Source organism: Podarcis bocagei, assembly GCF_964188305.1.
Source record: "Podarcis bocagei genome assembly, chromosome: 9".
NCBI classification, from domain to species: Eukaryota; Metazoa; Chordata; class Lepidosauria; order Squamata; family Lacertidae; genus Podarcis; species Podarcis bocagei.
This window is the reverse complement of record NC_138134.1, coordinates 41,849,216-41,866,311: the sequence shown is the minus strand read 5'-3', so window position 1 is coordinate 41,866,311 and position 17,096 is coordinate 41,849,216. Positions and strand designations below refer to the sequence as shown.

Below are 17,096 nucleotides of genomic sequence, written 5' to 3'. Positions count from 1 at the left end.
TCTGGCAGCTGGGAAAGAAAGTGGCAGCTGGCTGTTGGGGTAGGCAGCTGCTGAGACTGTATAAACAGAATTTCATAATATGTAAATGTAACCACTGTCAGAGTCTATTTTGAGTTTCAACTATTCATAAGGTGTTTGTACTTCCTGCATAAGCAATGAGGCCATAACTTTTGTATATGAATATGAATTTTATATATATTATGCAGCATTAAAATTAGCAAATGCAAAGGTTTTGATCCTGCAAACACTTAAGTGCAAGCAGAAGCTTTTTTAAAAAAAATGTAGTGCAGTTTCAAGGCCCCTCATATGCAACATATTATTAATTTTTCAATACACAACATTCTGATGCTTAAAATTCATGAATTTATGTTAGAAGTGGATTAGTGTAGTACACAATCTATGCTTTATGGAAATGAACAAAAGGAAATTTGTGTCTACAATAATTATTATCAGGACTCGAATGCACATTTCTCCATATGTCTCTGACCTTCTGCATAAACAACTACCGGACATTTAGAAGACATTTAAAGGCAGCCCTGTTCAGGGAAGTTTTTAATGTGTGACATTTTAATGTATTTTTGATCTTTGTTGGAAGCTGCCTACAGTGGCTGGGGTACAAATAAATAAATAAATAAATAAATAAATAAATAAATAAATAAATAAATAATATTTTTATTTGTTCAACAGCACCTAAAGTGGGAGGGCAACTAGACTGACTTTGATGCTAGATTCTAGAATGATGATAAAGGAGTCTGTTTTTAAGCATCTTGATAACATTGTAGTAATTGGTAGAACTCAGAATGGATTTGTCAATAATAGATTATTCCAGACTAATCTTATCAGTTTTCCAAGTTGTTATTATTACAGTATTGGGTTACTAATTTAGTGGATTGTGGGACTGTGAACAAATTTATCTTGAGTTCCACAAAATATTTGACAAAGTTCTCTGTAATATCTGGGCTAGGGAACTGATTAAATGAAGGTTAGATGATAATACTGGTGGATTTCCAGCTGGTTTGGAAAACTATCCTCAGAGCATTCTCTTCAAATATTCATCAAACAGGATAGAGGTTCTGAGTGGGGTGCCGCAGAGCAGTGTCCACTGACAAAAGCCCCCCTAGACTTGATGCAGTGAGGAGGAAGACTCCAGAGAAGAAAGCCCCATGCAGTGTGTCTTGCACAAGAGCATTCCCAAACCTAGTACCGATAGCATACCCTCCAACATTTCTGATGAAAATAGGGACGTCCCATTCCATAATGATACTTCCATTATTTATACCCCCACACTGGGTTGCCACTCTGGGCAGCTTCCAACATATTTAAATACATATATATAAAACATTAAACAATAAAAAACTTCCCTATACAGGATTGCCTTCAAACAGCTCTGGGGTTGGATAACTCCATACCCTCCAACGTTTCTCCAGTGAAAACAGGGACATCCTAAGGAAAAGCGAGACATTCCAGGATTAAATCAGAAACTGGGACAGAAACTGGGAAACTGGGATGTCCCTGTAAAATAGGAACACTTGGAGGGTCTGTGATACTGGTTGCCATGGAATGTACATCCAAGATTTTCTAGGAGTGTCCTCTTACATTGCAATCAGCAATACTTTCTTCCAAGTATATGCTGAGATTGCAGATACAATCCTGATGCTTGTAATGCTTGTAAATGCTTATAACATTTTGTCTATTACTAATCTGTTATATATTTATACATTTTGAGAAGTATTTTTTGGAAGGAGATTTAAGACAGATGTATTTATACTTTTGGATTTGAGATATTATAAACAATATATTAGAAATGTTATGTATAAGATAGATACTTGTTATTTATAAATAGTGTATATATGAAACTCAGTGCAAATAAAAGTGTTGTATGGGAACCCCTTTTGGCTAGAGAAAGGAGCCTTTGCTATGTCCAAGGGCCAAGATTAAGCCTCTGCAGAATAGTGGGTGGGAGGAAAGAAACAACGAAATGCAGAAAGTCAAGGTCTAATGAACATGATATATTTCTCTTACATAGGTATGCAAGAATTAAAATAGATTACCAAACATAGGTCTATGCCAATTGAATGCCAATTGTTATATATTCTATGAACAGAAAGTAAAATTTGGCAGGGTGCAATGTACATGAAACATTATTTAACAGAAAGCAAAAGAAGCGGCTTTGGTCCATAAGGAAAGAAACCCTCCAACATCCATCTAGGCAATACCTTTACAGTATTAGGACTAACACACTAACCAACATGTCACAAAAGTGTGTAGAGCTTTCGAGGCCTCCAGAACTCTTCCTCAGGCAAAATGTTACACAAAGCAAGTGGCGGTGGTGGGGTCGAGGGAAAACTAAAAACAAAAAAGTACGAAAACTGGGCTAATATTGTAACCATCCGTTCAGTTTGCAGACGCAGTTCCGAGGTGGAGGTTGCAGGATTAAGGAAGCCCCCCCCCCCCATGTGCCACAGGTACCAGGGGGATCCTTGTGCACGCCCGTACTCATTGGCAACTCCCAAGGGGTTCACTGGGGCTTAGTCCTACGGACGTGGGCGAGGACTTCAGCCTTGCACATCTAGAATGGGTCGGTGTAAAGAAGCAAGGGCTGCTCCCCATTTATGAGGAGTTACAATTCCGGCTTGCAAGCCTGAAACGAAACACAAAAGGCTCCTTCTTGTCCCAACTCCGGCGTTTATCATTCTCAGGTAGCGGGAAAGTAAAAAGTGGAGCCCGAGACTTAAGAATCGTGTTTTTTTATCGTGCTCAGCAACGTGCTTTTGTAAACCCCTTCTCTTGTGACTGCTTTCCTAGTGCAAACGCTGCTTAACTAAACACCGTATTTAAATGCTGCTTCTCCAACGCTCAGCAATGCGCAGGATTGCACCATTCGCACACAGAGGAGGAGGAGAGGCTGGGATGCGAACGCTAAAAAAAAGCCCCGCCGCCGGCAGCCAGCATGCAAGCCTAACCTTCCCCTGTCGAGAGGCACTTGCGTCGAAGTATAGGAGAAGAGAGAAGCGCTTGATTGCCACCTCGCGTTTTACCCAATCCGGCGTCGGTTCCGGCAAGGGGCGGGTTGTTTACTTTGAGGCGCCGGAAGCAGCGCTTGGTCTTTTCTGCCTGATGCTGCGGCGGTGGGCGTGGCTCCGCTCACCCTGCGGCTTTGGGTAGGGGAAGAGGGGCGGGGCGTGGCCGGCGAGGCTGCTGCTGACTGGCGTCCTTCCTCCTGCCTCCCCCCTCCTCTCTTGGCTTCGCCCGCCAGGGGTGGCTGCGGAGGGAGGGAGGGGCGTCCGTCCGTGAGGGCGGCAGCGATGCTCTCCGCTCCGCGGCGCCGGCGGTGTGGGGCGGGCCCGTCGGGTCCTTGAGGCGGCGCCGAGAGACACCTTCCGCAGCCCCGCCGCCGCCGCCACCATGCCGTGCACCTGCGGGAACTGGCGGCGCTGGATCCGGCCTCTGGTGGCCACGATCTACGTCGTGGGGCTGCTGCTGGCCGTGCCGCTCTGCGTGTGGGAGCTGCAGAAGCTGGAGGTGAGGGCGGAGCGGCGCCGGGGGGCGGAGAGAGGCGGCCCAGGGGCGCCTCCGGGGTGGGAGTGGGGGGAAGAGGGGCAAACGCAGACCCCGCTCCCTCGGGTCTCCCACATTCGCCGGCCCGCGTTCACTTCCTGAAGCGCGCTTCTTCCGCGCACAACACGGAACGTGCGTCATGTAGGAATGCGCTTCGCGCTCTAGGCTTAGAAGGGACACGCAAAAGAAACAACGGACGGTGCTTGAGGTGAATGTATCACGTGTCCCCCCTGCTCTCCATCCCGATGGTTTCTGGCCTTGAGGGATGATGATGATGAATCACCCGCCATTGTAGGCCCCAGCTGCCCATCCAAGATAAAGCCAGACGTGTCGCCGTGGGCATTATTCTAGGTATGTTTGGCAAGCATCCTTTGCCCTTTCAGAAAGGAAAAAGAGAACCTCCAGCAAGTTTTGCCTGGTTCAGAGGTGAGGGTTGTTCTATCAATTGTTTTCTCAAAAGTTATATTCCGCACCGTGAAAATAAATAACAGCAGCAATTAAAATGAGAAAAAGAAAAAAGGAAGAGGGTTGACACATCCTCTCAAAACTCTGCAGCCCAACTCGCTTCTGGAAGGGCATATGTATCCTAGGGTCATCTTGGGTTGCAGAGCTCAAGTAAGAATGGTTAGCTTGCTTGACCCCAGGTAACCTAAATGTGATGTTTGCTACATAGCGAGCAAGTAGGAGGAAGTCCAGAAATACAGCTATCTACATAACTAGTCCTCATCTGGAGCTGTTGCGAAGGCCAGCACCCCATAGTGAGACAGCAAGAGCATCAGTGGAGAGGACTAGAGAGTCAGCAGGTGAAGGGGATTTCTCTTGTCTGTACGATGTACTAAAGATTACAACAAATTCAGGTTTTCATGGGGGTAGGCGGTGCCACATAGAAAGATGCTATATTCATGTTTTTAGTTCATTACCATCCCACTCAGAGCAGTTCATATGAGGCTAAAGGAGTTTATGAAAACACACAAACAGATGAACAGGGTTCATCTTTCAAAAACAGGATTCAGAAACAGCAACCAAACAGTAGCTCCCACGCTTAAAGAACAGTTTGTTTCTTAGTGCATGGACAAGTTGGCCGGGGAGGGGAAGGTAGTTAGAAGGAGTAACTTCAAGCTAATCCAGAAGCCAGGGGTGTGTATACTCCTGTCTTCCATTTCCAGAATCTCTCACAAGAGAGACTTACTTGACATAAGATCATTATGACAGGAAAGGGTTTAATCCAAAGAGACAGGCAGGTAGATGGTGCATTTGCCTGTTAATGGACATCATTTGGTTGGTGTGGGTCTTACTCTGAGGCAGACAATGTAGTGCTCTCCAGATGTGTTGGGCTACATCTCTCATCATCCTTTGCCATTGGTCAAGCTGGCTGGGACTGATGGGAGTGTAGTCTGGAAATCTGGAGGGCACCACATTGTCTAACTTGTGGCACTAAGTGATGGATGCAAAATGATGCCTTCTGCAAATGAAAGAATACAGAATAATGAATCTCAACACCTTCAATCTACATGTGAGTTATGGTAATTTCTGTCTTCACATTTGCTAGTCCATGTGGACTGGCACTTAAGTAAAACACACCTGCGCTGGTACCGCTTCCTGTACCACAAAACATTCTTTGAATCTCTGTGCTCCTGCCTCCCCCTTTAGCATTTCCATATTTAAAGTAGGCAACTACCAGGGAATCCCTGTTACTCTTATGTAAGGCTTGGAAGTTTAATTAATTGTTTAGTGAACTATTGCAGATATTTCTGTGCCTTCAAATAACAAGGTTGCTCACAGGCTGGATCTGTAAGTATAAAGGTTTCTGGTGATGCTAACTATTCCCAATCATCTGTTGCTTAGACAGAAAGGTATGAAGAAGAAACAGGCTGTAGGTGTCTTTATGCACCATGTCCTTGTGGCTGCTTTACATGACACAAGGGAAAATGGCTCCTCACATTTAAATGTTTACAGTAACATTTAAGAAGATGCATACATAAAACACACACTAAAATAAGCACTCTAATGTTGCATATTAGAGCTGCCCATTGCAAACAAGATGATATACATGCATTTTCCCTTAAACTACTAAGAAGTGTGTTATGGAAAGATCTGGACCAGGTTCTTGGCATTTAGCAGTATGTGTATTACTAACTTAAATCTTAGTGTAGACGTGAGGGAACCTCTTATGCTGCAAGTTGCTCTTCTAAGTGTTCCTAACTTGATTCTTGGTTAGAACTGTGTGTGTTAGATATTTGGATCTAAAAGAAGTAGCAGCTGTTGTAGCTAACCACACTTTAAATTTTGAGTCTAATAATGCAAAAATACTATATGTTTTAATTATTAACGCATGTTCTGCTCTTGGAAGAGAAGAGCCATTAAATATAGTACTGCTGCTTCAGAGAAAGCGATTTATGGACTGCTTTATCGGTTTTACTGTCATTGTTTCTCAAATTTCCTACTGTAATTTCTTGTGCGTGTGCTCTTCTTTTTTGTGTTGTTCAAGGTTGGAATCCATACCAAGGCATGGTTTATTGCTGGGATATTTTTACTGATGACAATACCAATATCTCTTTGGGGAATATTGCAGCATTTAGTTCATTATACTCAGCCTGAATTACAGAAACCAATAATAAGGTAACCTATCATATATGCTTCTGCTGGTTATTCCATATTAGCAATACAAACACTTGGTTAATTGAGAATGTGTTTTCTTATGACAGGATTCTATGGATGGTGCCAATTTACAGCCTAGACAGCGTAAGTATTTTTTCTTTCTTTTTGGGATTATTGAATTCTTGCTCTAGAAACCAGTTGAATAATCTAATGAATTTCTCATATTGCTGATTTTTCACACGATACAACCTTTTTGTAAAATTGTAACCTCATTTCCATTAAGGTTTCCTGGCAGAAGCCCAGGTGTGTGTGATTGAGGCATTTGTTAATACAGTGGTACCTCGGGTTAAGAACTTAATTCATTCTGGAGGTCCGTTCTTAACTGGAAACTGTTCTTAACCTGAAGCACCACTTTAGCTAATGGGGCCTCCTACTGCCGCCGCGCCGCTGGAGTACTATTTCTGTTCTTATCCTGAAGCAAAGTTCTTAACCCGAGGTACTATTTCTGGGTTAGCGGAGTCTGCAACCTGAAGTGTATGTAACCCGAGGTACCACTGTATGTTGCTTTTCTGGAGTTTCATCCAGTAAGTCATACTCTGTGTTGATTTCAGTGGGTCTACTCTGAGAACGATTAAGTCGAGTACAGTCATACCTCATGTTACATTTGCTTCGTGTTACTTTTTTCAGGTTGCATCCTGCGGCGACCTGGAAGTACCAGAAAGGGTTGCTTCCGGGTTTCGCTGCTCTCGCATGCTCAGTAGTGCCAAATCGCGCTTCGTGCATGCGCACAAGCTCCAAATCGTGCCACGCACCTGCGCAGATATGGCGCTTCAGGTTGTGGGCTTTTCACTTTGCAATTGCCCCTACGGAACGGATCCCGTTCGCAACCAGAGGTACCACTGTACAACTCACTGAGCATTAATTCACTGGAAAATAAGATGTAATGCAACTGAAAGTAGACATGTACATATTTGTATCTAATGTGAACCATAAGGCCTATATACAAAGCATGTTGCTTCGCTGTTTTGCAGAGTACTAGCTCATTGTTTGTTTTGTTTTGTAACACTGTTTGCCTTGTTTGCAACAGCAAATGCAGGCTCTAAAGGATATCTTGGGAAGTACTTCTCATTTAGCTCAATTGGATTTAATTTAGTTAAACCATAGGATTGAGCCATAGGATTGGAAGAACGGAAAAATTCACACAGGATTATTATTGGTGTTTATCGGCTTAAGGAGACTATCAGAAGAGATCATAAACAAAAAAGAGAAAATATATGAACAAGATGTGATGTGGAAACAGCAAGATAAGACTGGATAGAATTATGAACTCTGTTTGGACTGATTTGCTCTGATTTGGACATTAATGCAGTAGCAAGAAGATGATCAGAATCCCCCTTCGGATCTTGAAATATGGGTCCCCCCAACAAAATTTAAAATTCGGCTTTGTAATTCGGAACTTATGTGATGTGATTTAATTTGATTGGCCAGTTAATAAAAAATACTATTTTTTTTAAAAAAAGGATTGAGCTATAAGCCTTTCTTAATTATTGAATGTTTAACTGCAGCACAGAGTTCTGTAAATTATTTATTTAATTTTTATACTGGCAAACAATAATATTTCGAAAGAAAATGTAATAGAATGGAATCTCAGTGTAAACTGCAGTGCGTGTGTGTCTAATCTAATGTCTTTTTCTTTGATAGTGGATAGCATTGAAATATCCCAGTATTGCAATATATGTGGATACTTGTAGAGAATGCTATGAAGCGTACGTCATCTATAACTTCATGGTCTTCCTTTCAAATTACCTGACCAATCGCTATCCAAATCTAGTGTTAATCCTAGAAGCCAAAGATCAGCAAAGGCATCTACCACCATTGTGTTGCTGTCCACCATGGGCTATGGGAGAGTGAGTACATCATACCGTTCTTTTTTCAAAGCTTATGTTCATGTCATTATAGATATTACCTCTTGGATTCATGTAAGATTTAACACACTTTTTTTGCTATATGTGGCACTAGTTTCCATTGATGCTCCAAAGAGTTCTTGAAAAACACATTTTTAAAAAATGCTTCGGGAAATTCTTTCCTGAAAATAGGACTTGTTAGTGAATCAAAAGGATTTGTTTTTCCCAGAAGCAGTTGGTAGCTTCATTGACTGCTCTAAAAGAATGAGTGAATGCTGTAGAGTAGTACTGTACATCAGTTAGATTTCAGGGATTGACGCTCACTTAGCTTCTCCCCCTGACTTGTAGTAGCTTTCTGTGGGGGCTGCTGCTTTCTCTATTCCAGAATGCAGCAGGATGGAGAATGCACCTTTGTAGTGCCATCATATGGCAGCCTGCCTTAGGAAGGAACAAAATGACCCAAGTTTCCTTGTTGGTGCAGTCTCTCTCCCAGCAAGGTAGCCTTGCAATGATGATTAATGTCTGGACTCTTTGATTGAAAGGACACAACAGGATATGAAGAAATAAGACAGAATGTCTTGACTACAATTAAGATGAAGGTTTTGCCAAAGTTTCTATTCTACTTTTAACCCTTCCAATAAAAGGTGTGCAGTTGAAATTCAGGTCTTGTAACAAGTTTATTTGAAACTATAAATGCCAAAAGTTAGTGTGTATTATGCAGCTGTGTCTTTGAAAGGTGAGATACCATTAACATACTTTGATAAATAGCAGCATACAGCTCATTGAATATCTATGTGATGGTTAGAACCTAAAGGTAATAATTATTAGTTGGGCAGGGATGTAGCCATCCTGTTACCTTGCTGGATCTGGCTGCAAAACAGTATTTCTGCAATTTGTATAGGATACTGATAAGATAGAACTCTACAGGTGCCCGTGTTTTTCCACATGGTAGAGCTGTAGAAGTGGGAAAATATATTGAAATAATGTAAGAGAAAGTGTTAGAAATATTCCTGTATGAAATGGTGATTCTTAAATCCATCAGTTATAGTTTAGTCTATAAAAATGGTGCAAGAAGAAAATGTCTAGGACGCAGTATTAACTATGACTTAACATTTTAAAAGTGTTTTGATTGAAAAGCACGATGGTATGTGAATGTTAGGGTATTCTTGCTAGCAGTTGTATTTAACTCTGTAAGTATTTTTCCAGAAGATATTACATAAAAAGTTTCAGCTATATTCTGAGTTAGTCTTTGTCATGTACAGGAACTTTGTTGTGTGAAATGATAGTTCTGGATGCTAATATTTACAGTAAAAGTATAATATATGGTTGTCTATGTTGCAGCATTGAATGAACTGAACTCACTCTGTTTCTCTTTTATAGGGTGCTGTTGTTCAGGTGCAAGCTTGGTGTTTTGCAGTATACAGTGGTCAGACCATTCACCACTATTATTGCTTTGTAAGTATGAAGAAATATTTTAGCCTCAAAATGCTATATATAGATGTGTCACTTTGCTAGTGATGTGAGGTGAGAATATTCTCTGCTAGAAAATTCTCCGGAGAATATTCTCCATAAACTGTAAATTCTAATGTAAGAACCAGTTTTACAACCCACATTAAAAAAATCTAGTAAATAATAAGAAGCTGTGATATTGCCAGTGTAAGTAATGAATAATGTTTTTTTTTTGATCCAGTTATATTACTGGGCATTGTGTCATTCACCATTGACAGTTCTGAAATGTAAGCTACAGAAAACATTTTTAATTTTTTTTTAATTTTAAAAATGCTATTCATTTAATTTGATGAACATTTGAATTTGTATGTATTTCAACTATATGTAATAACCTTTTTTTCTATTTTGGTGTGACCTTATGCTTAGCAATTTTATACCCTTGGCCATACAGTGTGATTTTTTTTTTTTTTTTTTACAGAAAGTAGCTGTAATGCTTTATACACTTAAAGTACCTAGGCCTACATAATTATGTGTAACAGCATGTGAAGTGACCTTGATTTAAACAGTTGGCATTTCTATATTTTTATTTAGTGCCAGTGCCATTCAGTGGTACACAGTGCCATTTACCAGAGATTGACATACGGAAATATGGTATCATATAATAATATATTTAATGTTCCGCCTGGCCTTTGGTTTGAACTCAGTCTGACCCTTAAGTTTTCCTCCCCTTATGGTCTTGATTTATCGGCTACTTTTAAAATGAGCCTGCATTGTAAATTGCATTTTAACCTGTATTTTAAATTGGTCCCCCCCCATTATGTTTTTACTGTGATTTTATTGGTGTTAGCTGCCATGAGCCTGGCTCTGGCCCAGGAGGGTGGGGTATAAATAAAATTTTATTATTATTATTATTATTATTATTATTATTATTATTATTATTATTATATTTTAAATGAAAATTCTCTAATATCTCAGTAATCAAGAATATTCTCCAAAAGATTATTCTTGAGAATTTAACACTACTATTTTGCTCTTCTTTTCACTCTTTTTTTGGTTTGGATAGCTGTGCTGTTACACCGGTCTCTGTTTTCTAACCTTAAAGACAATTGCTCATATAGACAATCAACTATAAACTTTTTCTAAAGTGGAGCTTAAGTAATCTAAAAGATGGTGTTTCCTCCCATGCTTTACTATGCGTAACCACCCCCAAAGTAATTTTTCTCTAATACAGTAATTTATATTAATCAGGTTTTAATTCTTTGAGTGATATCCAATTGTTGTGTCCTTCTTCTCTTTCTGCTGCATATCCATAAGGTCTACCAAAGTTTGTTCTTGGCTTACCACTCATGGTATGTTTGGCAGAAGCAAACTGTTGTCCGGGTTCAGATAACATGCCGAACACTGGCTTTTTAAATCTGCATTGTAGCAGCAACAGGAGGATAACTGTGGGAACTTCAGAGCAGTATGCACTAGTGCACTGCTTGTTCACATTAACCCATGTCATTAACATGACATTTGAACTGGACAATTGAATAGAATAGGACTCCTGTGCGGAGGATTGCAGCCATAGCTCCTGAATTTTCTGAGCAATGTTTTGTATTAAACTCTTTCAGAATATGTGAATTGGTTGGTGTATACGATGAAGGAAACTTTAGCTTCAAAAATGCTTGGACCTATTTGGTTTTTTTCAACAATATCTCCCAGCTTGTGAGTAACACCATTTGAGTTTTCTTTCTCTTTGGAGTGATATTTAAGTGTTTTATTTTTAAAAAATTAAAGATCTTAACAATTGTGGTATGCAGAATATATTTTTGATTAGGTGCTTTTATCTTTACATACATTACACATAGAAAATTAAGATTATGTGAGAATTAATCCTTAACTTTGGTTCTAAATATGGTGCTATGGATTTTATTGTGTTATTGTACATCTATTTAATCGGTTTTAGAGGCTACCCTGAGGACTCTGAAAGGTGGGATGATACTGCTTAATATTTATATCCCATGTATTTTCCATCATGAAACCCACAATGATATACATGTGGTTCCCCAGTGGTCACCCATCCAGGCACTGATCAGACCAAGATGTGCTTAGCTTCAGCAAAGTAGTGGCTTCCTTCTCTTTGCAGAAAGAAACAGAAATATACTTGGGAATAAAGGAAGCTTATGGCAGCAGCATTCTGGGGTTTCAGACAGGTGTCCCCAGGTCTAGATGGAGAAGTCAGTGATTATACCTGTGATCTTTTGCATGCTATGCATGTGCTTTGGCACTGAGCTTTGACCGCCTAGCCATAGATGTTTTTAAATGTTTGGAACAAGAATTGAATTGGCTTGATATGTTCCGGGGGATTATTGGTATTGATGAAATGTAGGAGTTCTGTGTGTTCCCATTGCAAATTGCTAAACATTTCTATCCCTCTGTTCTAGTTTGCCATGTACTGCCTTGTGTTGTTCTATAAAGTACTGCGGGAAGAACTAAACCCAATCAAACCCGTAGGGAAATTTCTGTGTGTAAAGATGGTGGTTTTTGTTTCTTTTTGGTAAGTGGAGTGTTGTAAGCTTTTTTGTGTAAAACCTGTTATGCACATGTCTAAATGCATATGGATACTTAAGTGTTTGTCAGAAAACAAATAGTAATATAATAAGTCTTGTTTCTGTTTTTATTTAAATTGCTTAACAGCACAATCCTGTTCATGTTTGCTTGGAAGTAAATCTCTTTGGGGCTTACTTCCAAATAAGTGTGTGCATTTATAGCCACCTTTATCATTCCCAGGGAGCTCAATATGATGTACGTGGTTCTCCCCCTCCCCATTTTATCCTTCCAACTACCCTGTGAGGTAGGCTAGGCCGTGAGACACTGACTGGCCCAAGGTCACTCAGTGAGCTTCATAACTGAGCAGGGATTTGAACCCTGGATTCCTGGATCCTAGTTTGACACTCAAAACACTGCACCATATTGGCTCTCTATAGCAAACTGGATTCACCTATGCAAGGTGTTGTACGATAGTGAAAAGACCAGCCTTCTTCTGTGCTTAACATTGCCGTGGTGTTTTTTTTAAAAAGTTTTGTGTTTAAAAACATTTTCATGCAACTTCAAAATAGTTAAGGGTACAACCAAAGTTTTAGCTCTCTTTTATCTAATTCATTCTAAAGTTTTAGCACAGATTTTCAGTTTATGCTGAAACCCTTCTCCATACTGACAGATCATCTTTGATCTCTTTCCAGAGACACCTTTTAGCCTAGCACTACAGTCAGTGTGGAAGTTCCTTTTTTGTGGATGATGCACATTCACTGTTCCTGTGTGAGCATAATGGCCACAGGGCTTGCAAGTTCATATTTCTAGCATTTTTTTGATCGGCTTTGTGATCTTAGTATCTTTCACAGATTGTTTTTGTTTTTTTCTAACCTTACAATAAAAGCTCACTAGAACTTTAGACCAGAACCTGTCTCTCTGCTGTGGAGCTTCTGTGTGGTGATAACCCAATCTCTTCTAAGAATGTCAATTTTGTATAGGCAAGCTGCACTTATTGCATTGTTGGTGAAAGTCGGTGTTATCTCTGAAACACACACATGGGAATGGAAAAGTGTTGAAGCAGTGGCAACTGGTCTACAGGTAAGTTGGAACTGCTGTTGTAAACATAAGCCTTCCAGCGCCTCACATCCTTTGGAATAGATAAAAGGGGCAGATTGGTCTTTGAAGCAAAAGCATTATGGATACATGTAGCTACTTTTTTCACTGAGAGTGAGCAATAGTTATCAGGTAACTAGCCTACCGAGGGACGCGGGTGGCACTGTGGGTTAAACCACAGAGCCTAGGACTTGCCGATCAGAAGGTTGACAGTTTGAATCCCCGCGATGGGGTGAGCTCCCATTGCTTGGTCCCTGCTCCTGCCAACCTAGCAGTTCGAAAGCACGTCAAAGTGCAAGTAGATAAATAGGTACTGCTCTGGCGGGAAGGTAAACGGCATTTCCGTGTGCTGCTCCGTGTGCGGCTTAGTCTTGCTGGCCACATGACCCGGAAGCTGTACGCCGGCTCCCTCAGCCAATAAAGCGAGATGAGCGCCACAGCCCCAGAGTCGGTCACGACTGGACCTAATGGTCAGGGGTCCCTTTACCTAGCCTACCAGCTGCATTGATCAAACTGTCCTACAACACATATCTGTAAAGATGCAGGTAAATTTAACGCTTAAAACTAGTTTTCTAATGGTGTGACTAGTATACTCTTAATAGCTATGCTATCTGCATTGGCCTGCATGAGCACAGTCCTTTCAGTATCATGTTTTGCTTTTTGTCTTCTCTACTAGGTGCGAGAAGGCAATATTTACTCTAAATTAAATATTTAGTTGGTTGCCTGGGGCTTGCTGTCCTAATTTAACCAAAGTACGAGAATAAACTTGGCTGATGGTCCCACTATATGTTTAAGCTGGTGTAAAACAGCTGGAAAACTATTATTCCGTAAAAGGTAGTTTGTGGTTAATTGGCCTTCAAGTAAGTCTAAAGGAGCTGCTGCGAGGAATACATTACATGGTTGCATATGTGGGGCTGAATAGGACTGAATTTGGATTTTTTTGTTTCAGGATTTTATTATCTGCGTGGAGATGTTCTTTGCTGCAATTGCTCATCACTACAGTTTTTCCTACAAACCTTATGTGCAGCAAGCTGAAGAAGGATCATGCTTTGATTCTTTTCTTGCAATGTGGGATATTTCTGATATCAGGGCAGATGTAACTGAACAAGTTCGCAATGTTGGTAAGTGAGAAGGATAAAAATGCACCCCTAGGGAAAAACTGATGTAAACATTTGAGTTTTCTGAAGATGCCACATGAGCTGCATTGCTAGGTCATTTTTCTATTAACTGCAGTGCCAGACCTATGAGAATAATTTGTTTTAAATACCTTCCTTTTAGGAAGAACAGTTTTTGGTCAGCCAAGGAAAATGTTTTTTGGTGAAGATTATGATCAGAATGAACATACAAGTTTGCTGTCATCATCCACCCAGGATCCAATTTCTACTGCTTCTTCAATACCATCATCACCTGTGGGCCACTATCAAGGGTTTGGGCATACGTTGACTCCAACAATGCCTCCTGAACCAATATCTGATGTCTTGTGTAAATCAGCAGAAGAGAGTGAGAATCCTCCAACAGAGAAGCCTCTGGATGAAAGTTAGACAACTCTTTTCTCAAATGTCTTGGGATTTGCCTGGATGATGCTCCTATGTTTGTTTGTTTTTGGCCTTGGGGACCTCATTCTTCCCAGAAGAATGTCAGCTGCACCAAGCGGCACATAAAACAAAACAGATAATGGAATTTAATTTTAAATGGGGAATTTATGAACTATCATTGAAAGAGCCTATTGGTGCCAGACATATAATTAAACTATTACAGTAAGTTGAGTAGCCAATGCTGCTTGGTTCAAAAACCTCCCTCTGTAATTGGAGTGAGGTAGATAGTTCATGATGTTGACTCTCCTCTCAAAGTAATTGCACCGTCCCAGAATACCGTCTCATCAGCATGCCAGAATTGCTGCTGGAGACCTTAGCTGGAGCAGTAAATGAAATCATTCTTTTAACAATACTGGCATATATGTGCCACAGTCCAGTTAAGCAGAAGTTCTTGGATTTGAGCATTATATGCTGCATTGGCTCTAAATTTTGTTGTTAATGTATTAAGTGTATCTTGGCCTTTCGCATACTGGAAGTTGCTCTGGAGGGTAGTAATCTACTACTGCTTCCTGTTAGCACAGAGATTACCACTAGAGCAACAGAACTCCTCCCCACACCTTCCCCAGATGTGTCACAGAGGATTGAAGAAACAGATTTAGGGCATGCACGGGGTGAGGTGGGGTGGGGAATTCCTGTTGTTTGTGGTAGTTCGTGTTCTAATAAAACTACTTGATGCTAAACTGAATACAACTCGAGTCTAAAGGCATTCTGATTAGGGAGTTAAAATGAAACAAGGCTTTTTACTGAAAAACTGATCAGTGTTCCTGTATTTTTGTCTCAAAAAACTCATAGGATTACCAATGGTTCGTCAATTAATCTGTGCTCCTCTTATCATGCGGATACCATTTTAATGCCTACTATTCTTGAATTTATAGTATATTTGCCTTCCAAAAATGTATCTAGAATCAAGTAAGCTTTGAAATACTAATACAGAATGTAACAACTTACTGTTTTAAGGACTTGCACATCTGGTCAACAAAAGGGACTTGTTACCCATTCTCACATTTGTATCTGCATTGCATGCTTGCTGTCTTACCTTCATATAAAATGCTGCAGCAAGGTTTACATTAAGTGGCATCTTCAGAGAGAACTCAAGCTATTTTTAGCATTCAGGTGCCCTTTACAGGAATTGAGATTGAGTTTTTAACTGTTTTGTGGCTGCTACGGTGAACTCATCCTACAAGTGCTTTTGCAGTACTAGTGTGTTATGTAAATACTTGGCCTTATTCACTAGGCTGCATATTTTATGGATAAATTGGTGTGTCCTTAAAGTGGTTAAAGGGCAAATCGTTGCCTTTATTGTACATAATCAAATAAAATTTTATTAACTCTTACTTTGCACTCATTCAGTGTTGAGCTCCTTTCCATAGTTTGTTTTTTTTTTAATGGTTAACTATTGACTGATGGGAGAGGCATCTCAACGCCCCCCCCCCATGCCTAGATCACACAAATCAAGGGAAGACCAAAAGATAATGCTCACCAAAGTTTAGTTCCTATGCTTAATTTCAACGGGGCAAAAATTCTCTTAAAACAATTCCTTCCTTAACCACAGGTGGGTTTACTCCAGGAAGAAAGGACAAAGACTAGGCTATAGAGGTACATTGTCTTTTAGCAATTATAATTTTCTGGTGCTTCCCAGTCTTGCTTTTCATCCTGTGGTTTGTTGCCATTTGGGAATACTACCTGTAAGCTTGATTTAGGCATCATCTTAACAATGAACATGGGCTTCAGCAAAAGGATGGTGGGGTAATCTGTGGTGAGCCATTTTTGGCTCCTTCGAGGAGGTGGCATCTTCCCTCCAAGTGGCGCTGTGGGTAAAACCTCAGCGCCTAGGACTTGCCGATTGCATGGTCGGCGGTTCAAATCCCCGCGGCGGGGTGCGCTCCCGTCGTCCAGTCCCAGCGCCTGCCAACCTAGCAGTTCGAAAGCACCCCCGGGTGCAAGTAGATAAATAGGGACCGCTTACCAGCAGGAAGGTAAACGCCGTTCTGTGTGCTGCGCTGGCTCGCCAGATGCAGCTTGTCACGCTGGCCACGTGACCCAGAAGTGTCTGCGGACAGCGCTGGCTCCCGGCCTATAGAGTGAGATGAGCGCACAACCCTAGAGTCTGGCAAGACTGGCCCGTATGGGCAGGGGTACCTTTACCTTTACCCAACTATGCATTAATGGCTGTCCCAGGAGTGGGGCGGTAACATTAAAACTAAACTGATTCATGCTTCTTGCCTCTTCCTAACGTTTGTTTATGGTGCCTTGTTTCTGGTTGACTAGCTACTGCAGCTCCAGCCGTTTGGAGCTGCAGGCTAGGGTTATTCTGTGTGCCTTTTCTTTCCCCACTGCCCTTTTTTGGTCTGGTAACTTCCACTCT

The 17,096-nt window shown here is 40.8% G+C and overlaps 1 protein-coding gene and 1 long non-coding RNA gene across 3 annotated transcripts; one reads left to right on the top strand and one right to left on the bottom strand.

Annotated features, from left to right (window-relative positions):
• Positions 1 to 3,181: 3,181 nt before the first annotated feature.
• TMEM184C (transmembrane protein 184C) lies at positions 3,182 to 16,065 on the top strand. Of its 2 annotated transcripts, none has more exons than XM_081209208.1 (10): positions 3,182 to 3,522; positions 6,047 to 6,177; positions 6,264 to 6,300; positions 7,858 to 8,063; positions 9,441 to 9,515; positions 11,123 to 11,216; positions 11,936 to 12,048; positions 13,022 to 13,121; positions 14,086 to 14,257; positions 14,415 to 16,065. In XM_081209208.1, exons 1-10 carry the CDS (start codon positions 3,406 to 3,408, stop codon positions 14,675 to 14,677), a joined length of 1,308 nt encoding a protein of 435 aa, XP_081065334.1. In that variant the 5' UTR covers positions 3,182 to 3,405; the 3' UTR covers positions 14,678 to 16,065. The 2 variants fall into 2 exon arrangements, with proteins under 2 accessions (XP_081065334.1, XP_081065335.1); XM_081209209.1 differs by lacking the exon at positions 3,182 to 3,522 and adding an exon at positions 4,250 to 4,361.
• LOC308595248 lies at positions 13,021 to 14,079 on the bottom strand. The gene is made up of 2 exons (XR_014011957.1): positions 13,624 to 14,079; positions 13,021 to 13,272 (listed from the first exon to the last, which is right to left on the bottom strand). It is a non-coding gene; the product is annotated as an uncharacterized lncRNA (long non-coding RNA).
• Positions 16,066 to 17,096: the final 1,031 nt, after the last annotated feature.